Source organism: Phyllostomus discolor, chromosome 11, assembly GCF_004126475.2.
Source record: "Phyllostomus discolor isolate MPI-MPIP mPhyDis1 chromosome 11, mPhyDis1.pri.v3, whole genome shotgun sequence".
Lineage (NCBI taxonomy): Eukaryota > Metazoa > Chordata > Mammalia > Chiroptera > Phyllostomidae > Phyllostomus > Phyllostomus discolor.
The window spans coordinates 70,397,775-70,423,119 of record NC_040913.2 but is presented as its reverse complement, the minus strand read 5'-3'; the positions used below and the strand labels follow the sequence as shown (position 1 = coordinate 70,423,119).

General features: G+C 50.7%; 1 protein-coding gene across 2 annotated transcripts in view; it reads right to left on the bottom strand.

Moving 5' to 3' along the window:
- SFRP1 (secreted frizzled related protein 1) overlaps positions 1-12,754 on the bottom strand; it is a 40,260-nt gene extending 27,506 nt beyond the window's left edge. Inside the window, exons 1-3 of one of the 2 annotated variants that reach the window (XM_036011574.1) lie at positions 11,918-12,754; positions 6,841-6,918; positions 2,847-3,559 (exon numbers count right to left, since the gene is read on the bottom strand). In XM_036011574.1, the coding sequence (XP_035867467.1) occupies positions 3,315-3,559; positions 6,841-6,918; positions 11,918-12,461 (867 nt within the window). In that variant the 5' untranslated portion in view covers positions 12,462-12,754 and the 3' untranslated portion in view covers positions 2,847-3,314. Of the gene's footprint in view, positions 1-2,846; positions 3,560-6,840; positions 6,919-11,917 lie in introns of those variants that run through there. The other variant, XM_028526955.2, reaches the window with a different exon arrangement.
- Positions 12,755-25,345: the final 12,591 nt, after the last annotated feature.

Genomic DNA, 25,345 nt, shown 5'->3' with positions numbered 1-25,345 from the left:
TGTCGCACTGCCTGCTTCTCTCCACAAAGAAAGAAACCGACGATGGCTGCGCTCCCTCCACGTGTTGGGCACAGGCGTCAGTCCATCTACATCCCACAGACTCTGGACATGGTGAGACAGCAGCCTCCATCCGCTCCCCAAGGAGCGCCCTCACACCTCCTGGCAGGACCAGAGTGTGCCCAGCGGGCGGGCATGAGAGAACATGCGGGAGGAAGGGTATGGAGTCTGGACCGGCTGCCCGCAGAAGTGCCAATGGGAGCAATTCCTGCAAGGGATGCCAGGCGGAGTGGCCCTGGGCCATCGAGTGACTAACTCCTCTCTCTGAGCTTTATGTTCCTCAGTCTTTAGGATGAGAGCCCCCTACGGACTGACCTTGAAGTCCCACCATGCTCAGCGTATCTTTAGATGAGCATGGCATCCCTTGCTCATGACAAAGGGGTACGGATGAGCAAAACAACCACTGGGAGTGGTTGGAGAAATGGGCCACGGCCGCTGTGGGGGCTACACCCAGCCCCATCATCCAAGCTCATCCCTCGCCCCCTCTTTCTCCAACCGCTCCCAGAAAACCCTCAGAGAACGGGGTGAACTTGAGGGCACGTCCTCCCTGCCCCTCTTCCCCATGATAGTTTATATACACATCAAATGATAAAGAGGACATTTTGTTAAGTGAAATAAGCCAGATACACGAGGACAAATACTGCAGGATTCCACTGACACGCCGCACCAAGAATGGTCACAGACACACAGAGTGGAAGGGCAGTTCGTGGGGGTGCGGAGAGGGGAACGGGCAGCGAGTGTGTGGGGACAGAGTTTCATTCTGGGGTGATCGAACCACCCAAAGATGGACGGCGGTGACGGCTGATAGCCATGAGCATGTACTTAACGCCACTAAACTGCATCCTTAAAAATGGTTAACTTTATGTTATGTACATTCCGCCACAATAAACTTTTTGAAAAGATGAGGGTGAGGCCAGGGGCAGGGCTACTGGCAACTGCAGAGCTGCAGCTGGGAGAGCACATCAAAGGACACCCAGACCTCGCCGGTCGGCAGCTGGCCGTCTGAGGAACCACCGCGAAGAGGGGCAAGGCCTGTGTCAGCCGATCCTGAACCCAGCCGTGCCCACACCTACATGTGTCTTCGGACAAAGAAGAGCAACCATTGCAGCATGATGCAAGGAGCGGGAAGGGCTGGAAACAGAATTAGGCTCAGGAAAGATTTCAATAAACTAAGTGGAGAGCAGTTTCTGAGACGCCCCTCTCATGTCCTTGGTCAGTCACGAAGGGAGGCCTCATCTGCCCGGAACGGGTCGCTGGGCTACTGCCGTCCCTGCCAAGGGCACCACAGTGAATGTTCAGGGAGTCCGGCCTGCGTGCCAGGCCCAGGGCGAGGTTCCCCACACACTGTCTCACCGGTTCCTCCCCGAATCCTGTACCTGGCTATCAGCTGTCATTCAGGACAGAACGATTGAGGGAAACTGCGGGCTGGAGAGGTCCCGAGATTTGCCCAGTGCTGCAGAGTATGCACATGGTGACAGAGGGAAGACTGAACCCAGGTCCAGAGCACGCCATGCCCATCCACGGACCCTGGGTTTCTGTGTACTTTCTCACGCTCGAGTATGCTTTCACTGGTTCCAAGATGCTAAAGAGAACTGCTTCTCGCTGAAACTGGCTCCGTCTCTTTTCCTGCCACAGGTAGAGCCAAAACGGAACCAGAGGTGGAGATAGGACGTGCGACGCCCGCCAGAGCGGGGGAAATGACTCTTTCCCCGGCTTTTCCACGCTTCCTCCACGTGACTTTGGAATGTAAAGTGCTCCTGATATGACCTCAATCCAAACTGCCAAGACCGGATTCCTCTGGCCAGGACCCCAGGTTGGGGATCTACTCAGGAACTCTCCTATCGCAGACTGTGGGTGAGCCAGCAATGACATCACGACTCACCCGGCCAACTCGAAGGACGCAAGGCGCCTAGTCCAGCTACGGTCGGCGCACTGTCCAACCCAGCCCCGTGCACCAAAGGCCTAGCCTGGTACTCGGGCCGCGAGCTGCACTCAAAGTGGCCAAACCCGTGTTTTCCCTCAGGCGAGATGCCACGACAACTCCTTCCAAGTACTTGCGGAGCTGTGACGGAAATCTGCATTTTAGGGATCTTCCACTATAGCTGTCACCCTGGGGCGACAGTTCCTCCCATGCCGCCCCAGGGTCTATTTCATTTTACTTTGACTGAACTAGACTTTTGAGTGTTAGAGCTTTTTACATATACATTCAGTCACCCAAAACAGGACATGTGATTCTCCTTGAACTTAACAAACAAGTGGTACATATTCACTTGGAAAGGAGCCTTCTCCTTTTATATAAAAAAAAAGGAAGTCCAATTTCCAAATCGCTGCCATCCCATCATTCGTATTCACATCTGACAAACATTTATTTTATGCCTCCATGTCTAAGACGCTGTGCCAGAGACTATTTAAGTACAAGCAGACCTTGTTTTGTTCATTCTAAGATACAGATTATCTTTACATTTGAACACGAAGTATGTTTTCTTTGTCAGTGATACAAAACAAATGAATAGTGCTTCTCACAATTAACGGGCATCTTACATTAGGTAAATTACGGTACAAGACACAGCCCCTGCTCTCAAGCAGCTTACAGATGTTGCAATTACTGTGCTGGCAGCCAGTTCTCCTCTTCTGTGGGAGGAAACTCAGAGCTTACTTTGGAAAGGCTGAACCTACTCTTTGCAAGAGATTAAACTGCCCTTTGGAGGAAAACACTGTGCCTCCGAACAGCAGCACAGCCAAGACACCTTGAAAAAAGAATGAGAACAAATTAGCAAACATGCAAGAACCTCCCAAAGTATTTCTTCTAGGAAATACTCCCAAACACTACTTGTGAGAACTGACTTTTTTTTCTTTCCTATTTCACTCATTTTCGTGTTGCAAAGTATGGTTTTACTCTTTATGAGGAAACATATAAATGGGGGGAAAAATCCTTCCAGAAGGCAGGGAAAATTTCTGGGGGCAAAGAAATCGTTTTCCACAGTGTGAAAATACTGGGCTAAGGAAGTTGCCAAGTGAATTCTCAAGCTCAAAAAACTGGAGGAGCCAGTACAAGAGAAAGCTCTAAACTATCTTAGCAAAAATATATCGTCATGCACATAACTGCCAGAAAAGCTTAAGGGTGTTTGCAGATACTGGGGGAAGCAAGAGAGAGAGGCCAGAGGCAGGGTCCTAACCTCAGAGCAATTATAAGTTAGAGACAGCTATGGGCCCTGAGTTGTTAACAGCAGGATTATTAGTGTAGCAGCTTGCAAATACTATATTGGCCTGTTTAAGAGAGGAGAGCAGCACCCTGTTGTCCTATAGCAGGAAAAGCAGAGAGAGGACAGAAAGCAGATCAGTGCGTCCCCAGTTAAGCGCAGCAGGCGGGCTGGCCGCCATGTTGAAGTCACAGACTTTGCGCCGTCTAACTTTTGGCTTTCCCACATCTGGTGCTTGATCCAGGCTGATCCAGCTGCATTCCTGAGCATCAGCACACAGGTGTTTCTACTGATGCTTTTCCCTATTGGGGGAAAAAAATGTGTTCTGAACTGAGGGGTACAGTGCAGGGGTGGAGAGACTAATGGCCAAGCAAACCAGGCAGAGTGAAAAATGCGCTGCCCCAGGAGGAGGAGGAGGTAATAGGCTGCGCATGCAGGAGTCCGAAGATGAGCTGGCAGCAGGGCAAGTGTGCGTGCCGACTTCCAGAAGGAATGCACCGCTCGCTCCCAGGGCCCATAGAGAGCCTTCCAACAACCTGATGTCTTCCCGTCGGGGATGTCAGGGCCACTTAATGCAAGGTTTGATCCCTGGAGTAGGGAGTAAAGCTTTCCTTCTCCTTTCTGTTGTGTGTCAGCTTACACTGCTGAATTTCTTTGTTTCCTAAGTAAATCCCATCAGTGTAGCTGACTGCCTCCCTTACTTGAAACGAACTAAGCTAGGGAACAAGTTTCTCAACAAGGCTGCATTCTCCGGGGTGCCAAGAAGGGCAGAGCTAAGCTCAGCCCCTGCAAGGAGAGGGGAGACCCCTATTGATTGTCTTAGAAGAACATTACAAACAAAAAAAATCAAAAAGTCTCTCCTGCATCCTGAGAAGCCTGGCGTGGACCAGACCGTGCTGGCTAGAGAAGTGCCTCCAGGGCAAAGACCAGAGGCTGTCTGTCTTCTCCTCGATGATGAACACTAAGAGTAAAAGAAGGCCAGCTGAGAAAGTTGGATTCCTTACTTATGACATAAGTGAACTTGAGAAGATGACCTATAGGGTCCAGGAGGAAGTCAAAATTTCTATGAACCCAAGCAGAAAATGATCTCGGAGCTAGAAGAACACAATTCCAAACCAGTTAATCACTCAGACCCGCTGGTTAAAACCTGACTGGTTATTACAATAAGATATAGCGCCCCCACGCCACCCCCAGAAACTGTGAGCAGGTGCTCGCTGACTTCGTCGGTGCCTACTGCAGTGAGGAAAAGAAGTCCATCCAGGAGACTTACCTGAGCACCCTCTAGTCCCTTACCCTGCACCCTGAGGTTGACCTTCCAAACTCAAGTTCTTCCCCAAGGCTTGCCTCTTCAGCTCATGCCCAGGGAATGTCTCCAGTCTACCCAGTTGCCACAAGGCCCCAACTACCAGAATTGTGGTGGGTAACTGGGGGAGATTAGAAGAGACCTGACCACAAGTTCAGGCTGGTGTGTTCCAGACAACGATCTGAGCATAAGCGTGGATTGATTATCTCCTCATGGCTCCTTGGCATTCACTTTGGTCTTGAGTTCCGACAGCCCTCTCTTCAGCCAGTGAGTTATAAAATGACTCCACAGTTTCTAGGAAGTGAGTGATTAGTGTTTGCTCAGGATTTTAAAATTCTTCCAATTAAATTTTGGCTTATTCTAGCTAAGTATTTTTGAATATGGCATCCAGCACAGTGCTTTGCACTCAAGAAACACTGAATGAATGGATGCCTGAATCAATGAATAATCGGATACATTGAACTTGAGCTCCATAATAGGAAGACATCACATGCCAGTCACCTCCACGTACGGGACACACTCAGGTCCGGAGTTTGCATCACACTTCCCCCAGGAGCTGGGCCCGACAGAAATCATATGGGCATATACATCAGCTAATACTTTACCCTGCAGAGGTTAATATGACTCCCTGGATTTGATGACATGTGAGGGGTCCAATTTCTAATAGCGAACGTGGTAGATTTACAGTATCTGAAGTGGATCCATGAAATCTACGACCCCTCCTAAGGATCCCTCGGGGAACATAGCCATACCTGAGCAGACTCTTCCTGCCCCAACCACACAGCAAAAGGCTTCTCGTCAGGATCTCTGGGAGATTTTACTTTTGTCCTTTTCCTCTATACCCAAAGGCGTCTCTAGGAAGGAGTCTCAACCCCGTCTGTGGAGGAAGAGCTTGCGGCTGAGGCAGTGCAGAACTGTGCACCACCCCCACCCGCCTCCGGCTTTCTGGCAGGCGGCCCACCGGGCTCAGCCTGGCATTTGACGCCTCCTGACGAAGCAAGAGTGTGGACTTGGAGAAGCCAGTGCCGCTTCGGTCAGATGGAGGGTAACCAGAGCCCTCCACAACAATTGTACTTGAGTTCATTTAAAACGACAGCAAGAAAAGGTGTGTGACGAACACAAGCAGAAAAATGCGGAATAGACCAAGTCTTCGTGGGGTCCTCCATCAAGGCAAGAGAGGCTAGCGGAGACACCTCGCGTGGAACAAATCACGCAGAATGCATCCATCCTCAAGAAGCTCTCTGTGGCAAAGGGTTCGAATTCTCCCACTGGTCTGCAGCCACAACAGCAAACACCCTGAGAGCACACCTGTCATATGTACAATTTCCTGGAACTCGCGTGTGCACGTACATATATGTGCAGCTCATTCAGACGTGGCGCTCTGCCAGTACAAGACCTTTCACGTGCTTTATGATGTTGGGTTAATGAAAACACAGAGTGGATAGCTCTAAATGGACACAGAGACTCGCATTACCTACCATTCTGCTTTACCTGGTGAGAATTCAGGGCAACACCCAGCCTCAGGGATACAATGCAGGCACCATGAGAAATGCCCTGTTCAGCATCAAGCTGAACCTGTCCTTTAGCCAAGCAGGCCCGGCCTGAACCACTTCGCAGCATCCATATAAAATACAGGCAGGCGCGAGGGAGTCGGCCCTTCCCATGGACAGGGTTAACAACTACTTTCTCCAGGGGAGAGCCCCTCAGCGGGTCTGGAGCACAGGTCTTTCTGCGGGGCAGACTATAAGGGACTATCCCTGAAAGGCCACCTGAGACTGGCTCCCTAGTCCACATCCAGCCCTGCTCCTGGGGCTCTAAGTGCTGATTCGAGATTCCCTTTTAACCCTGAGTGGTTTGAGAAAAAGAGAGAGAAATTCCAGTCCTGTGGGGATGTCAATTTTCTTTGCCCAGAAAGATCTGCTAGGGGCCCCTCCTCTGATTCCTGCCTCCCAGGGAAGGCACCGCCCCCTCGGCCATTTCAGATCCTGGGTAGGGTGGTGCTGACACCTAGGGGTGGGTGGAGAAAGAGCCGGTGTGGAGGGAAGGCCGGCCCGTCTATCTGCCCACCGTACCTCCTGGGAGTGTCCAAGCAATGGAGCTTTCCCCTGCTTCCTGGCCACCTGCCCCCAAGTCTACGGCCCTAACTCCGAGATGAGGTCCCCAAAAACCTGTCCAGTAACCTCCCACACAGAAGGACAAAAACAAAGTTTGACTTTAGCCTCAAGCAGATGCAGCGGGGAATGCCAAACCTCCCCAGGGAGGCCGGGGACACGCTCTTACCAAACTCGCTCGCACAGAGATGCTCGATTATGGCTTCAGACTTCAACTCGTTGTCACATGGAGGACACACAGTTGTGCCTAGGGGAGGGAAGGGGGAGAAAACGGAGCTGTGAGTTGTGGGACTAAGGGGTGCAGAGAGGGGCACTCCTGGGAAAGAGATCAGCCCCCAACCAGAGTGCAAGTAGTTACAGGTCTTCTGGGATTTCGGAAGGGCCACCCGAGAATCTAAATGAAGGGTCCTAAAGCCCCGGACCTAAAGCTATATTACACAGACATACAATTTCTTGAAAAGTTGAGGGCTAGAGCTGTAGAATACAGCACAACCACTTAAAGCAACATGAGGGTGTGGGCGGGAGTGGGTCCTCCGACTGTGGCTTGATTGGGCATGGCGGGTCCCCGGGGAAAGTTAATTTATAAACCAAACACATCTACTCCAGTCGTTTGTTTCCTGTTCTTTCTCCCCTCCTTTTGAATGTCCTCCCATCTGACTCCTGCCCCCTTCCCACCCTCAAACCCCCTAACAAGACAGCAGATCAATCTGATGGGCTCTCAAGGAGCCAAGAAGGAAAATTCAGCCAGACTCATGAACTATAACCCTAGGCCCTGAGTACCCACCCCTCTCCGAAAGGGCTATTGCTAGCAAGAGCTGCCAAATGCGAGAACAGAGCTGGATGGGAGGGACGCTCTGCAGGCATTTTCATGGTGCTGTGAAGTGCTTTGAAGAGGAAAATATGTGTGTGGCTGGAAAGAAGGCCACTGATAGGTGGCTAAGCCCCGGGGAGAAGAGGCATCTGAGGCCAGGGCTGGAGGCCTCTCCACGCCAAAATGCTACTGATGCTGGCGGGATCCCAGGAGATGAAGTGTCTCTTTGGAAGGGCAGGAAGAAAGTGGTACAGTGAATCCCAAGAAGGGTGCAGGCGGCTTATCATCCTCATCACCACCACTTCTCACCATCACCACCGCTGTCACCATCTTTCAAACAACTTGGAGTTGGACCCATGATCCAGGAAAGCATTAGCATGTTCTAAGGGCATTCCATCCTGGGCATAGCCCTCTAAGCCATGCCAGGCTGGAGCTAAGGAGCACAGGAAAGTCACCGGAAAGAAGCATGGTGTACTGAGCGACCTCTGCTCAAATATAACGCTCTTGGTCCTCCTTCTTCCCTTCCCCATCCACGACTTCTGGGATAGCATCTCCCCCTTCGTGAGCTCCGCTGTGGCTCAGTGAGGTGGGCAGAGCCTCCCGAGACGGAGGATAAGCAGGGAGCTGCACAGCCCTCCCAAGCCAATGCTGCTCCCAGGACACAGCTGGTCTAGAGCTAGCCACATAGCCACCACTTGAAGCAGGGTGCCCACATGGCCCAGCAGAGACCACATGCCTCAGTCTTTGTTGACAGATTCCTCTCCCATCTCTATCCCCAGGGCCAAACGCCGTCCACATTCTCAGTGCAGCAAGAACCACAGCCACACTCCAAGCAGAAGACTGTGGTGTGGGGCTGTGTTTTGGCCCAGATGTTGGAAATTTGCTTTTCACCCAAAAGCAAATTTGAAACTGGTAGTGTTTCCAACAAAGGGAAAAACTTGCCCAGAGTTTTACATATGGTTCTTGCTTGCATGGGGAGAAAAACAGGGAAAGCAAGTCCCGCAATATGGGAAGGACCATGTGACTTCTAGTGGGAGAATCCACTGTGTTGGGGGGTTTTCCTTGCACACGTAATTTTTTAAAAAGCGGAAGCTATCACGCCCCAAGGTTCTATGAATATAATCTCGACCACACGGGAGGCAGGGCCACGGCCACCACGGTATCACCGCCAGGTCTCCGTCTGCTCCAGGTGTCTCATCTCGACACTCTGGGCTCCCCGAGGGCTCGCTGCACCACGCAGGGGCACTTCCCTGGGGGGCACTTCCGTCAGTGCCTCTCGGGACTCGGGAGCTCCTGGAGGTGAGCTCTGTGTTCTCCACATGGCTTCCCCCCACCTTGCTCCCCTTCCAGCCGGCTCTGGAGCAGCAGCAGCTCGATCCAGAACAGGGAGGAATGTGTAACGCAATATTAATCTGTGCCCCTCCGATTGTCCTTGGGGCCCCGCAGGCTGCCTCCGCAGGAGAAATCCACCCCGTCGTCTGCCTGAGAGGTGGAACTAAATCGCTGTTTCAAAGCATATTTAAAATAATATTTAAAGCAAAGGAACCAAAACCTAAAATGTTTTCTGTTTTATTAACATTTAAAGGGGAGTAGAAGACAAAGTCCAACACCGGAATCAGGATTAAGTACATTTTGAAAAATCAATGTGTACACACACACACACACACACACAGCACCTTCTCTCCCTCTCTCTCTCTCACACACACACACACACACACATGCACACACAGGGCAGGTCTCCCTGGGCCAGCTCCTGGATCCAGGGGGAAGAGACTCTATGGAAGGCTCTCAGGCATAATGAGGGCACTGTGGCCTCCTCAATCTGTGGCTGAAGCGGCCAGGCTGATTTCATGCACAACACACCTAAACAATAAACTAAAAGTACGCACTTGTTCATACAACCTCAGTAGTAAAACCTGGCAGGGAGGGAGGAGGAACAACTTACCAGAGAGCACAGGTCTAATGTAAAGGCCAGGCCCAGAAATTACTCTCCTGGAGAAAGAACCACTGCCTCTCCCATAATAGATGCTTGATGTGGCTGGGACAATGACCTTTGCGGGGAAAAGTGTCTTTTGCTTCATTTATCTTTATTGAGTTTATTTTTAACAACATGTGGCCGCAAAGGGCTGCCCAAGACCCCACAGCTGTACATGCCCAGGACATAAACAGAAACCTGCCAAATCATGCAGAGATCTGATGCTGCTGCTTTGAGAACGCAGTTTTAATTTTCAAGAATAAAATGAAGAATAAAAGAATAAAAATTGTGCATGTACTTATCATCATCCCAAAGTGCCAGTCTTTATTCAGGAGCCACCAGCCATAAGGGCAGTCCACCTCAACCTGCCCCTGACACCCCCCCACACACACACAGCCCTCCCACCTCTGGGGAAATTTCGTGGGGCTCCCCCCCCCCCACGGAGTGGCTGTCGTCCTGGCGGGGAGCAGATGCCCTCTCAAGGCAGGGCCTTGCACCAAAAATGCTGAGGGAGAGCCGGTTCCCTAGTCACACACCTGACTGGTCCCTTCACAGCCTTTCTCTCTGCTCACCTGCTGGTCTGGAGGTGGGGGGTGTGGAGGGTAGGGAATGCCTGTGCGCTTCTGGGATGGAGGAGAGAGGACGGTGCTAAGGCCCAGACCTGAGGCCCCAGACACGTGGAACCGCAGCCAAGGAAAGAAGGGCCTTTGGGGGTTCAGCTGGGAAGATTCTTTCCCCTTCATAGGTAGCCCCCCCCCCGCTAGTCCCCCAATCTTCCCCTTTTTCAAAAGATACTCCCTCACAGGTCTCCGTGTCCACCAACTAACTGTCCCAGAAAGACAAGCGGACTCAGCCCAAGCAGAGCTGGCAGCCCTCTCGGGGCAGGTCTGGGCTGGGCTAATCCCCCAGTGGCCGGCGGAGGAAGGGGAGAAGGGAAATCCTGGGGGATGCAGGGGATGGCTCCACACCAAAGAACACAAAGTGCTTTGTTTGCTCTAGGTAATTGCTCAGCTCTTGCTCTCAAAGGGCTGCACTTCTCAAAGGTTAACCCTGTGCAGACACCCAGGAAGCGGAGAGCAGAGGTGCCCAGACTTAGCCACTGCAGGCAAGCTGCTGTCTGTCCCTCTCTGCCAGCCATGACCCATGCCACCCAGCATCAATCACTTTAAACTGATCTTCTCCATCCCTAGGATTAGCAAGTGCACTCAAAGTTCAGGGTGCCCCTTTCCTCACATCTATCCTCTGGAGGAACACACCCTTCAGTGGACAAGTCTTTTTGGCATCACATAAAGACAGGCAAAGTCAGCAAGCAGCCAGCCCCCCACCGGAAGCCCCCTCCTCGAGAAAGCCCTCCAGGTGCCTGCCCCTGTGCTAGGCACACCTGGGCATGGTCCCCATCTCAGACAATCTCCACATCTCCGAGACTCAACTTTGCTTCCAAAGAATTCAGGGTTGAATTCACTCCTATAAAAGTCAGGCCACGTGCTGGGCGGGGGGGGGGGGGGGGGGGGGGGGGTTTCTTATTTGTTTTGTTTTGTTGCCTCTCTGGGATTTCTCCCCTCACCCCCCAAAAAACACACCCAAGAATTGCCCTTGAAGTGGGAGGGTGTTCTTCGAGGAACCTCGGGCCATCCCTGATGCTGTTGGGAAAGTCTCCAATTTGCAGAACCCCACTCCCCAAGGAGAGATGAACAATGAACTAATTACACTTTTATCTTTCTAATTACCTGAGGATTTGTGTAAATGAGAAAAGCAGGGGGTATGCAAGAATGAGAAAGAAGAGACTTTCCATCCCCCAAACCTCTCCAAACTGTTACCTGAAAGAGGTGGAGAAACAGAAATTCCCAGTTTCTAAACTTTCTTTCTCAGCCACTTCTGCAGCTTGGGCTACTTGGCTAATGACCTAGTTAAGAAAAGAGTTGTTGTTTGTTTGTTTGTTTGTTTGAAATCCTCATGGAATCTATGAAAATAAGCCCGTGTGTTAGCATGTTCTCGGCCTTTCTGAGCTTTGGCTGTTTTCCTTTAGGCGCATCCCGCCTGGGGTGTTAAAACACTTGGATAGGGACTCAGTTCCATTCCTGAGGAGAGACGGGATCTCCTTTCATTTGGAAATTTAGGATTTTTTTTCAGGTATGGAAAAGCGAGACTGGACCCCAGAAAGAGCCGCTCCAGGAGCAGGACCAAGTTTGAGCGCGGCCAAGGTACAGCCGCCGCTGCCGGGCAAGCCCCGCGGTCCGTGCACCTGGGTCGCGAAAGGCGCAAAGCAACACCTCGGACGGAATCGAAGCTTTGAAAAATCATTCTGCTCAGCTTGAGGGCAGTCTCTAGGGAGCATGTCCGAACTCCCGGGTGGTGCGGCAGCCGGAGACCAGGTGGCAGAAGCGTTCCCGCAGCCCCCGCTGTAGCCCCGCGGGTCCCGGGGTCCCCAGCCGACCGGGGCGTCAGAGGGGATGGCCTTACCTTGGGGTTTGGAGGCTTCGGTGGCATTGGGAGGGGTCATGGCGATGCAGACGTCCCCTTCGGGGAACTTGTCACACTTGAGCATCTCGGGCCAGTAGAAGCCGAAGAACTGCATGACTGGCTCGCACGAGTCGCGCACGGCCTCGCACAGCCAGCGGCAGGGATAGATGGGCCGATCCAGGCAGACGGGTGCGAAGAGTGAGCAGAGGAAGACCTGGGTGCCAATGTGGCAGTTCTTGTTGAGCAGGGGCACCCAGCTGCTGGCTTGCTGCTTCACCTCGGCCATGGTCTCGTGCTCCAGAAGATTGGGCAACACCATCTTCTTGTAACCCACGTTGTGGCACAGCCGCAGGTCCGCCGGGATGTCCACGCACTGCGGCGGCTTGGTGTAGAAGCGCCCGCTCTGGTACGAGCCGATGTCCGACTGGAAGCTCACGTAGTCGTACTCGCTGGCCGAACCCGCAGCCAGCAGCCCGGCGGCCAGCGCCAGCAGCACGCCCCCAGCGGCCCCGCGTTGGCCCCCAGCGCCGAGCCCGCTGCCCATGCTGGCTTCGCTCACTCACTCCTGCTACGTCGGGGGTGCCTCCGCCGCCCCGCGCGAGTCCCGCCGCAAACTTCCAAGAGTCTCCGGGGACAAAAGGCGCCGTCCCCACCCCGGCCCGGATCCGCGGTGCGCGCTCCTGCCCAGTCCTCGGCGGGTGGCGGCCCTGGGCCTGCCGCGGGGAGGGGAGCGTGCGCGGCCTGAGTGCTGCGGGGGCTCCCGAGCGCGCGGCACCTACTCCCGAGGCTGCAGGACTTGAGTGCCCGGTGCTCGTGTTGCAAAGCCCTCTGAGCCTCCCCGCGCAGCCAATCAGCTCCGGGCTGCGGCGAGCCGCACTCATTTAGCACGTCAGTCATCGGCGAAATGAGCCAATCGCTTTCCTTGCAGCAGGGTCCGGTTTACCAGAACGCAGCACAGGTCAACACCCCTTAAAAAACAAAATCAAAGAACAAATAAATAAAAGAAGAAGGAGATAAAAAGAGAAAACAGGAAAATGAAAGGAAGAGAAAATAGATGTGCGGGGTGGAAAAAGAGAATGTTTAACGCCGTGACTAACTTGCGCCGGATCGCAGAGAAGCAAGGCATTTAACAGTACTTGAAAAATCCTTAAGATAATGAAGACTTTTTTTTTAACACTTCCTCCTCATTTCAAACGGCAGCCCACCAGACAAGCAGCTCACCTCCTCGATGTTGTTCTCTGCAGCCGCACTACAAAGACAAGCAGTTTCCCCACAAACGGAGGCTCAGGAAGGCAGAAGAGACGAAGGTCTGCCTTTAAATCCCCAGCCGGCCGGGCTCGGCTCCCGCAAAGACCACTAGAAGGTGCGTGGCCGGGGCTGTTTGCTGGTTTTAAAACACAGCACTTTTCCAGGTGGGACAACCGGATGGTGGCCCTCCGAAACCGGAGGCACTAGGTAAATGTCGCTCAGTGTGGCGGGAAATACTGCTTGCAAAGGTGTTGGGTTTCGGAGGACAGTTAAAAAAAGAGGGGAGGGGGGCCTCCGCAAGCCCCAGCCCGACAGCATGTTTGTGTGTGCACGCATATCCACATTGACATGTTTGTGGTGTAGAAAGCCAAAACATTGAAAACACATGTGCACTTATCAGCGTGGTGTGTGTAAATATCAAATCCATCACTCAAGCACACATGCTACATTCATAGCTGGCCCAGGAACCTCGAGTCAAAACCAAGGGTTCCTGTTAAGGCAGAAAGCAAGGGGAGAGTATTAACAGAAACACAGCCCAGCCTTCTCACCTCCCCCAAGTCCCCCAACAGAAGTCTCCCTGCCACCCTGCACCTCAGAGTCCCTGGGAATTCTTTGTATGTTTCAAACATTGGGAAAGCTGGGAGTGTGACTATGACCGACCCCAGGGACAGGAGACAACAGCACGCGGTCCATGAAGTCTGCTGGGTCGGCACTGCGTGTGCCCTGAAGTGTGGGTGGAAGGAGGCAAAGGATGCTGAAAAAGCCCGCATCTGAGCTGTTGTGGTACTGCCCCACGTGGCAAATGGGCCACAGATCTCATTGCTCAAGGCAGACACTGTAGGAGGCGCTGCCTTGCCAGCGGCTTGTTTGTAAGGCTCCAGGGAAGCTGGCTTTGGACTCTGCAGACCAAATTTCTTGATGGACAGATTCCAAGTAAAGCTACTTCAGTTTGTGAAGAAGCGAGACTGTTTTCTTAAAGCACTCGTGCCCATATGGAGATTGTGATTCCACTGTGCACACAAAATGCATCTGCAGATGGTCAAACTTCTCTGCCATTTCTAGGCTAATGAAAGGTCCGCCAAAGTGAGAGGAGCAGATGGAGGGAAAGCGATGGAAAGAGATAAAAACAAGAGGTTGGATGGCAAAGGGTTAATCCCTAAACAATTGGTAGTGCTCAGCTGAGAAGCTGGGGAAGACATTCCTCACAGAGAATAGACCGCAGGAGACCTGGCAACTGTGTCTCAATTCAAGGGGCATTTAGAGAAAAATGCTGTTTGGTAGGGGGTCCTTTTCTCTCCTCCAGCCAGGCCCTCAGTCCCAAGCCAAATGTGTCTGTTTACTCACTCCTTGGAAAGAGTTGTGTTAGTAAATAACATCCTCTCACCTCTCAGTCCAGGCTTGGCTGACTTCTCATTCATGTGTGCAGAGTTTCCCAAATGGTGGGAGAACTTGAGTCCGTCCCCCATTGCAGTCCTGGAACTCCATCCAGGCGACTGTGCCTCCATCAGTCCTGGAGTCTCAAGTCAGGAGTAAATCTGCCAATGCGTTCTTGGGAGGACCTCGCCCATGTCTGGTTGACCCCCCTTGACTGTGATCACCCACAATCCTCCCCTCCACTCCCCACCCCCAGATGGTCTCACTGCTTTCAAGAGAGCGGCCTCTTAGGCCATGCGGGGCACACAACCATCTCAAGGACAAACGGCAAGTGTGGGTGTAAATAAGACCCCAGAATCCTAAACCCGGTACATTTCTAGCTCCTCCGAAGGCCGGGCTGGAAAGGAAGGACTTCGATCTCAGTCCCACTGACAGACTTGAACCCACACCTGGAGTTCTGGAGGGTGACCGCCAGTCAGTTTGCATGCTCTGCCATGGAGCCATGCCGAAGGGCCTGGGCGCTGAGTACCGGTTTTCATTCATTTGCTTATTTGTCTTTTTTCATATTGTCAAAGCCTTGCACTTCAAAGCCCCAGTCTCCCTTTTCCTAATGGTGAGAATGTGTGTGTGGAGCGAGGAGAAAGTTCTAGAACGATGGTTCTTTAAACATGCTATTAACATGACAGAGCTCCTAGAAACCAGGGTTCTTACATATGAAAACAGGGGCAAAATACAGTTTTCAACTTGTGTTTTTCATTTCCAAAGAGTTCTGATTTCTCCACACTGCCAGCTGCCTGTCCATGAAAATTGGAAGTGCGTTGCCTGCTGCTTCATACACCAACTCAAGGAGGCATTCTTCAGTCTCCCTGTGGCCCAAAGCCGACTGTCAGGCCAAGCAGGGTCACCGAAAGGCCTCCCAGGTGCCTACCTGGTGGCCTCTTCCCACACACAGAGCTCCTTCCTGCCCTCCACTAGAAAAACTGGGGGGTGGGGAGAGAGGAGCCTCTCCACCCTGTTCCTTTTATTCTGTTCCATTACCACATCATCATCGATTTTTATGCCTCTCCAAAGATACACTCAGGATCCTCTCCGTCAGCCAGGAGTGGTGCAGCGAAGCAGGAGGGTCTCCTGCCTGCGGCTGGGTGGCAGTGGCTTCGGGGCCGCGCAGAGAAAAGCGTTCTTGCCCGAATCAGGCAATATGAAGTATGGCCTTGATTCTGCTCACTGGCTGGGTGACTGGCGCTTTATCCCTCTGGCCTTAGAGGTCTTGTCTGTAAATCAGAGCTACAATGCCTGCCCTGCTACCTCATGAAATAAAATATGGGAATCATCGATAGCTAGTGTCAGGGAGACACAAAGGCTTTTGGTAAAATATGAAAAATTTTGAAGTGATGCTTGCTGTAAGACATCATGAAGTACAGTAATGGTCTTACATGGACAAGCTGCTTTTCCGTTCTGCCCAGTGGAGGTGCAAATACTGTGTGCACCTTATTGATCTCGAGCCCCTCTGACTCGGAACTGGGCTGACATGCTACCCGGGGTTTGGGGATGTCTAGGAAGACTCATAAAAACTCAGAGTTGAAGGCAACTCCACCCCTAGGCGAATTAGACACTGTCTCCTACCTGCATGCAGAGTCCCCGTGCACACTTCACCACAGCACACACCTTGGAGTTTTATAACTTCTTGCTTTGGGGTATCCACATGACAGTGAGCTCGTGAAGGGCCAGCATCCTGCCTTATTTTGTCTTACTTACCGCTGCTTCCTGGCATACACCATGGTGCCAGGCACGCAGCGAGTGCTCAGGAAGGCCCCGCACCCAGAGAAATGCGTAAACATGTAGTAGAGGGACAAGATACGTGAAACATCCAGCCTAAGAGAGGGCTACAAGAGCATTGATTTGCATTGTGTTTCTGCAAACCAAGGCAATATGAAAGCATGAATCACTCACATAGTTGTCTTTGTCTGCGGGAGTGGAAAATCTTTCCTAGATCTGACTGACTCCTGAGAGAACGGATCCTCCGAGCCTTCTACGAAGACTGTAAGCAGAGCGTGGGACTTTTGTGTTGGCTCCCCTCCCATCCCAGAGCTGATCTGTGGACAGATGCCATGCCCAAGTCCCCTGTTCCCCCAGGACGTGCCCACTAGGCTGCTCGGTAAAGAATGGGTTGGTGAATGGAGTGCCAATTCCAAGAGGAAAACAGAACTTCCTGTAAATCTAACCTGGATGCTGACCCCCAGACCCTAATGCAATCCTGTGCCTAAACAGGGGCTGGTGCCTAGACAGCTGCGGGTTCTGGGAACCTCTGCCAGCACCTGGGATTGGAGTGGAGGCCAAAGAAGCTGCAGTGGGGCTCTGCCTGTAACATCTGGAGCCTGATCCTGGTTTCAGAGCTCAAAGCTTTGCTGGGACACCACGGAGCAGGAGAACTGGGCCTTTGGAGACCCCTCCCCTCTGATGGTCCCTGGGAGTGAAAGTGCAGTGGCACATGCTTCAGTGAAGGGAGGCCCGTAAATCTGCTGAGACGGCTGCAGGGAGGGCAGCTCGCAGCAGACACATTCCCCTAGGAGCCCTGTGCTTATTTACCTAACCCTCCGTGGCAGGCGCGCCAGACGGCTCCACCGCCTTTCCCAAGGGTTGGAGCTGGGAACCACTCGGATATAAATGAGGTGTTGGGGGGGAGGAGCGGGAGAGGGCCCATCAACACCCCCCCCCACCCTTCAGGAGGGCCTTTCCTTCCCCTGAGGGTCTGGTGACCTCACCGCTGGCTGTGAAGGCGCTCACCTCCAGGGCTCCACCTGAGCCAGTGAAAGGCCTCCCCTTTCCCTTCTCCCTCCTCCGCCTCAGTAAACCAGTCCCCATCCGAAATGCACTGTCCAGCTGGGATACAGCACAGCGCCCCACAAAGAGTAAGCTACCTTTCTGGAGTCTGTTTTTGTTTGTACCCCATGTGCATTATCACACTGGGGACTCACAAAAAGCCTTAGAGCTGACAGCGAGTTTGTCATTCCCGTTGCACAGGAGAAGACACAGAGGCTCAGAGCAGTGGGACCAGTCCCGCTATCACAGCGCTCTGCTCCAGGACAGACTGTCCTGGACCCCGATCTTTACTGACTCTGCCCTGGGCCTAATTGCCTTTGTTTAACGCCAGCCCTGGGGAGAGAAACCCAGAGACCCTTTGGCTGTCATTGACTTCTATGCTGAATTCATTTATCAGACTCTTCCAAGAGGTCAGCTCTAAGGAAAAGATGGATCTGACAAGGGGAGAGGATGGAGAGATAGGTCTGAAGGTCTGGGCAGTGCACAAGGTGTCTTTCTGTGGGGTCCTGGGACAAAAAAGAATAGCACGATGCAGCAAGTGCCTGAGAGGCCAGTCATGGGTTGCAGAGGTGACCACAGTGCTCTGTGCAGGCAGCTGCTCTTAAACCGTGTGTCTCTGACCTGCCGTCATGGAGATACCCAGAAGGAAATACTCTAGGGAAGTAAAGACTGTGACCCACGCACAGAGGGAGGGCTCACCATACACCCATGAGGAAGCCGGTCCAGCGTGTAAGGCAGGAGGTCTATTTATGGACATTTTGAGAGTTCCTCAGTCTTTCTAGGGGTGATATTAAAAATATTTAAAATCCAGTATGGCACAACCAATCAGACTATACGCCAGACAAAAACCACCTGTGCTGCCCTACAGCCATAGGAGGGCTGGACCCCAGCCCTGGGGCAGTTCCGAAAATGGTGTGAGTGGATATGCAGTTCCCAGGATGCACCAGGCTGCCGCCTGCCTCTGTACTGAGCTCATGCTGCCCCCATAGGCCCTGCTGTCCTCCCAGCCTTTTTACAAGACTCAGCTCTGCCCCTTCTCTTAGCAGGCCACTCCCCGGGGTCTCTCAGCTAGAAGTGGCCAGCTCGCTCTTTCGTTCTTTCCTCTGCCCCGTGCACCACAGCTGTAGGAGCACTTCTCCTCACGGTTTGCTCGTTTACATGTCTGAGCTCCTCTAGAAGCTTCTTGAGGATGGAAACTATATCTCTTGTTTGTCCTTGTATCTCTAGTACTTAGCCCAGTGTCTGCCACATGGTAAGTGCACAGACATGGAATCACTGAGTGAGACCAGTTCTGAGCACTGAGAAGTAAATACAGGTTGGTAAGTGGCACACAGACAGCCTTAAAGGGCATGCACCTTGACCCTTTCCTCTTCTTCCTGTCTGGAATTCAGATGTGATGCCAAGAGGTAGAGCAGCTATCTTGCACCTATGAAACCACAAGCATGTGGATAAATGCCCATATACTAAGGTGTGGAGAGATAGAAAGAAACTGGGTGTTAAGGCAGGACCTGAGTGGCCTACCCTGGAATTCTTAGTAGGTGAGACCTACAGTCTCTTAAATGGCTACTTAAAACCAAGTCGTTTGGGTTTTCTCTTTCATACAGCTAGAAACAAACCTAACTGATATGAGTCTATAATTTAGGGACTCTCCTAGCTGACAAGGGACTCGAAGGTTGAAAGTTCTAATTTTTACTGTCTCCTAGGACTGTTTCAAGTACAATCCCCAAACCAGCAGCATCAGTGTCACCTGGGAACTTGTCAGAAATACAGAACTCAGGTCCTATCCTAGATCTATTCTATCAAAATTTTCATTGTAACAGGATTCCTATGTAAATCACATGCATATTGAAGACCAAGAAGCAACATCCTAAGAAACTCTTCCATGTACCTAGAAGTTTGTACATCTTTTTTCCACTTCTCTGAGGCCTCTCCAGAAGGAATCCAGACATGTGATATGAAAAATAGAGACATTTATTGAAGAAGATACAAGATACAAGAAACAGTATTCACAGGACAACAATGCCTCAGTCCCCTTCAGTGTAGGCACCTTGGGACCTCCCACAGGTCTCCCAATCGCCATCAGCTGCCTCGTTGTATTTTCCTGAATCTCATCAATGGTCTGAAATCTCTTCCCTTTCAAAGGTGATTTTAGTTTTGGAAAAGCCAGAAGTCACAGGGTGCCAAATCTGGGCTGTAGGGGGGCTGAATCACCTGGGTGATCTGATGTTTCACCAAAATTAGCTATGCATGAGGCATGATGCATGAATGGGCAGATTGTCATGATTAAGCTACCAGTCACCAGTTGCCCATAGCTGTAGCCTTCTGAATCACCTGAATGGTTTCTGTGGAGGAATGTTCAAACTTTAATGCAAAACTTGATGCAGATTTGTTGCTCTGCTCACTCAGTCATTTTGAATGTAACAGCCACACAGTACACATGCGCACTCAATGGCGTCTACCACCCCCACTGACTAGTACAGTGAAGTTGTCATTGTTCACACATGTGCATTCCAGTCCACTCTCCTCAGCTGCTAGATTACACCAGTGTTGCACAAACTATTCTCATTATGTTAACAATGGCTGCACATTTTCTGGACAGACCTTTCATCCCTATGGCTGTGAGACACTGTATTTTAAGTGTCAGTGGACTTCTCACACACATGCACCTGCATTGCTCTGTATCCCCTGACTTAGCACCCCACTGGAAGGGTCTTACAAACCCCCCTTTTCACAAGAGGAGACTGATTCAGAGAGGCTCATCAGCTTTCCCATGTCCAGAGCATTCAGACAACCCTTTAACGATGAAATCAAGTTTGCAGGCAGAAAGGATGGACAGGCAGCCCTCTAGTTAAGGAAGCAGGGCTGCAGGAGCGCTACAGAGTCGCAGGGGAGGGCAGGCAGCAGAGAGGCCCTGCCCCTTGGCCCCTCTGAGGCCGGCTGCAGCAGCCAGGAGCCAGCAGACCCTGCCTTCCGCCCCCGCCCCGCACACTGTGACATAAGTATATATCTGGAGGCTTCTGTGATCTTCCAACAGTTTCGCACTCTATCATATTTAATATCTGTCACTGTACAAACATTGCCTTTTCTCAAATCCTTCTAACACAGTGTTACAAGACGGTCCCCTCCCAAGAAAAGCATAATTTGTCCATCAAAACCTTTTGTTCTTTCTTTATTTTTAATTGTAGTCTAGACCACCAGATTGCTTAATACCCAGTATAAAGCTCCATAAATAACAGCTTCCCGAGTGCAGCCACTCAGCCTTAGAGGGCTTTCCAAGTTCCGCATTAACTCCTCGGGTGTGAAGGGTTTTCCAGCCATTTTGGCCCATAAATATATAACCGGCTGCTTCCTAAATGGCCATATAATCCTTACCGCCATCACTTATGTTTTCTTTCATTGCCATTATCCTTGGCACCTTGACAGAATAAAATATTCCTTCTGGGGGATAAAATGCTTTACATCTTGCATCATCTCCACTCGTCCCAGTCCCCTGATTTTTGGGTTTATTTCCATGCCCACCCCAAGGAAATCAAGTCCTCACCATTAGGGGGGATTTCAGATTGGAATTTAATTCCATCCTGTCTTTTCTCCAGACATAACCTTGGCCAGGTCTGGGTCACGTGGGAAAGAACGGACATCTAAGCCGGATTCCCCAAACCCTAAAATCACAGAGGTAAAGAAGGAAGACACACATCAAAGGTGACCACGGGGCAGTGTGCACAGAGCGGAGGGTCAGGGGAGTGGGTGTGGGAAGAGCTTGGGCTGAGATGTCACAGTTAGCTGGGACACTGTGATTCATCTTGCAGCACCCAGGTGCCTACCCACTGTCCAGCAGCTTGGAGAAACCAAGGGACATGCTGGGCACTCGGCCCCAGAACACGCTCCCCAGGACTCCGCCTCGCTCCCGTTGAGGCACCAGGCACACAGAGATGCCTGGGGCCTAATGATTCTGTCAGCTCGAGAGACAGCTCTCTCTGCCTCGCCAGGGCTTCGTCTCCCTCTCCCCACCCCATCCTGCCTCACCCAGACTATCCCAAAGGCATAGGCTCTTGGCCTTCTGATGTCTGTCCCGAAGGCTGGGTAGATGTCAGTGAGAATAAGTATACTTGTGACCAATGAAAGGGGTGGTGGGGAGAAAAACCGGGCATTGCTACTGTTCAGAAGGGACAGAGACCTCTGCTAGGAGCTCACCAGGCCCTGGGGCTGGGAAGTCACACTTCCAAACCTCTGTCTTGTTAGGAAAGACACTTAAGCCCCAGACCGTACCCTGCCTTCCCTCCTTCCTCCCCTGGCTGAGGTTCCCTTAAGCTCTCCAAGATGAAGGGAAGTCCTGAGTGGAGGTTTAGCTTTGTCAAACACAAGGACCAGAGGTAGTGACCCAAGACTCACACAAACCTCTCCTTTGTGCTTAAAGGAGCATGTATGATAAATGTGTAAGCCCAGGCTCCTGTCTCCAAACCCCTCTACCCTTATCTTTCACACATCATATTTCTCTCGGTGTAGCATAACTGACCCCAGAACGAGAGATCTGCAGGCTGCTCAAATCAAATTCCGTGACCCTCCTTGTCCTCTGGAGGAGGAATGTTCCTGGTGGGAAACGGGTCGCAGGAGAGAAGGGGCAGCAGACACACACTGCGTGACGGGTGCATGTGCCCTGCAGAGGGGGGTGGGGGTGTGAGGGAGGCAGAGCAGGGGCAGTGTGCCTGCTTCCCCTGACTCCTGCCCCCCTCAGCAGCCAAGGCAGCCTCTCCACGTCCATTCCTGGTTCTCTCACTGGATTCTTGGCCACTCTCAACACCCTTTGTTCCCACTAAGGCTTCCAGATGGGGCACCTGCCCCACAGCTAATTTTCTGGGGCTCTTCCTGGGAGGTGAGACACCCATTAGCCCAAGGGCTGGCTGGGTAGCTGCCTTCTGGGGTGCAGGGTAGGCAGAGCCCTGGAGGCAGTGCTGGGGAAGGGAGCTCTGTGGAATGCAAGTTTCTCCCCAACACTCACTCAGGGGCCAGCCTGAGGGGCATAATAGAATCCATTAGTCCCACAGCCCATTCAGCTCTTCCTCTTTAAGAACAATGGTGGCAACTGAGCTGACTTTTGCCAAATGACTGGGTTTAGTCCATTTGGAGCACAGTGGAGTCCACCAAACCATATTCAGGGTTTCAGAAGGGGTTGACCAATGAGGGTACCAGCACCTGGCTACTTCCTGGTACCCACACTCAAAGAATGCCAGTGCCCGAGAAAGAGCATTGAGGCTGATACCCGCCACCCAGGCCCATTCCTGGACTGAGCCCACACTGGTCCTGAGGCAGGTGAACATGTGACTGCTCTGAACAGGCAAGACAGATTGCATTTTTAATTTGAGAGACCTGCTACAAATGGTTCACTGCAGAACATTCTTTATTGTTTGGAATTTTACATGGAATAAACCAACTTGGCTGCTGGAAGGGAATGATGGTGTAATGACATCAACCTACATGAGACACCCACTGTCATGGATAAGGCACTAGACTAAGAGCCAAGTTTTCCAGCTTGAGGTAACTAAGTGACATGTGCAATCTCTTTTTTTAAAGTATATTTTTTTGATTATGCTATCTCAGTTGTACCATTTTTTCTCCCTTTGATTCCCCTATGCCCTGCACCCCCGTCCTACCATCATCCCCCACCTTAGTTGAAGTCCATAGGTTGTACATATAAGTTCTTTGGCATCTACATTTCCTATACTATTCTTAACCTTCCCCTGATTATTCTCTACCTACCATTTATGCTTCTTATTCCCTGTACCTTTTCCCCCATTATGCCCCCTCCCCCTCCCCACTGATAACCCTCCACGTGGTCTCCATTTCTGCGATTCTGTTCCTGTTCTAGTTGTTTGCTTAGTTTGTTTTTGTGGGGGTGGGGTTTAGGTTCAGTTGTTGATAGTTGTGAGTTTGTGGTCATTTTACTGTTGGTATTTTTGATTGTCTTCTTTTTCTTAGGTAAGTCCCTTTAACATTTCATATAATAAGGGCTTAGTGATAATGAACTCCTTTAATTTTACCTTATCTGGGAAGCACTTTATCTGCCCTTCCATTCTAAATGATAGTTTTGCTGGACAGAGTAATCTTAGATGTAGGTCCTTGCCTTTTATGACTTGAATACTTCTTTCCAGGCTGTTCTTCCTATAATGTTTCATTTGAAAAATCAGCTGATAGTCTTATGGGAACTCTTAGTCTTATGGTATAGTTTTGTAGGTGACTGTCTCCTTTTCTCTTGCTGCTTTTAAGATTCTCATCTTTAAGCTTGAGTAATGTAATTATGATGTGCCGTGGTGTATACTTCCTTGGGTCCAACTTCTTTGGTACTCTCTGAGCTTCCTGGACTTATTGGAAGTCTGTTTCTTTTGCCAGATTGGGGAACTTCTTCTTCATTATGTTTTCAAATTAGTTTTCAATTTCTTGTTCTTCCTCTTCTTCTTTTGACACCCCCGTGATTCAGATGTTGTAATACTTAATGTTGTCCTGGAGGTTCCTAAACCTCCCCTCATTTTTTTGAATTCTTATTTCTTCATTCTGTTCTGATTGAATGTTTATTTCTTCCTTCTGGCCCAAATCATTGATTTGAGTTCCTGCTTCCTTTCCTTCACTGTTGGTTATATTTTCCTTTGGTTTACTTTGCATAGCCTTCACTTTTTCCTCTATTTTGCAACCATACTCAACCATTTCTGTGAGCATCCTTATTACCAGTGTTTTGAACTCTGCATCTGATAGGTTGGCTCTTTCTTTATCACTTAGTTCTATTTTTAGAGCTTTGATCTGTTCTTTCATTTGGGCCATATTTCTTTGTCTTGGTGCACCTGTTACATTGTAGGGGGCAGAGCCTTAGGTACTCACCAGGGTGGAGCAACCCACGTCACTGCATTGTGGCACAGTCTGGATGACTGTTTCTTCTGTAACTCCTTGGTTATTGGACTTCCATACAGTTCAATTTTCTGGCAGTTCTGGTTTGTTTTTTGTTTTTAAATTCATTGTCCTTCTTTTGTTTGTGCAAGGTGACAAAGTGTATCTACCTATACCTCCATCTTGGCCAAAAGTTCTCGACCTGCACAATATCTACCTCTCTGAGCTTCAGGTCCTTAACTTAGGAAGGAGTTGGACCAAAAAGACTCTAGACACCTTCGAACTTTGAAATTTTATATAAATTTTAGAAAACTCTGACCACCCTTTTTTTACTTTACCACCTCATACTGTATCGAGAACTCAAATTACATCAGGACTTGGAAAATTGAAAAGCTCAGTACAATTGTTAGTGATAATCATGACCTTTGACAAAAATCAGTGAAGAGAGGAAAACCAACACCCGAAATATAGCCGTTACTATAACACAGTAAGTCACGGTGGAGATATGAGAGAGCCGCCACATTGGTACAGCTGTGACAAGCAGGTACCTGCAATGTGACCCCCAACACACCCTGCCTTCCCCTATCTCCTTCTCTTTTCTGCCATGGACACACTCTGATCACCCTGAAGGAGAGACCCAGGACTTGGCCATAAGCTTTTAGCACTTTTTGTTGCCTTTTTGGGGGGTCTTATATTTTGCAATATTAATATTGCTAATACAAGAATTTTGCCTAGATTTTTTTGTTCACCTGAGAAAATCATTCTAAGAACCCAAAGATCGGGTATGAAAAATGGAGCATTGTAGGACAGAATATTTCCCTGCCAGCTTGGACTCAGACAGCACCTCCTCGGTGAGATCTTTCCTATTGAAAACTGCACTCAGACCTCTCCATGGCTCACCAGCCCCTTCTACTCTATTTTCCTACCAATTTTTTACGATCTTGTAACACACTACACATTTCATTTATTTATTTTGTTCCCTCCCACCTCATCACCATGACCAGCACCAAAACTTAAGCTTCCCAAGGTCAGAGATTTATAACAGTTTTGTTCACAACCATACCCCAAAGAACAGTATCCTTGTACTTTCAAGAGCTCAGTCAATAACGGCTT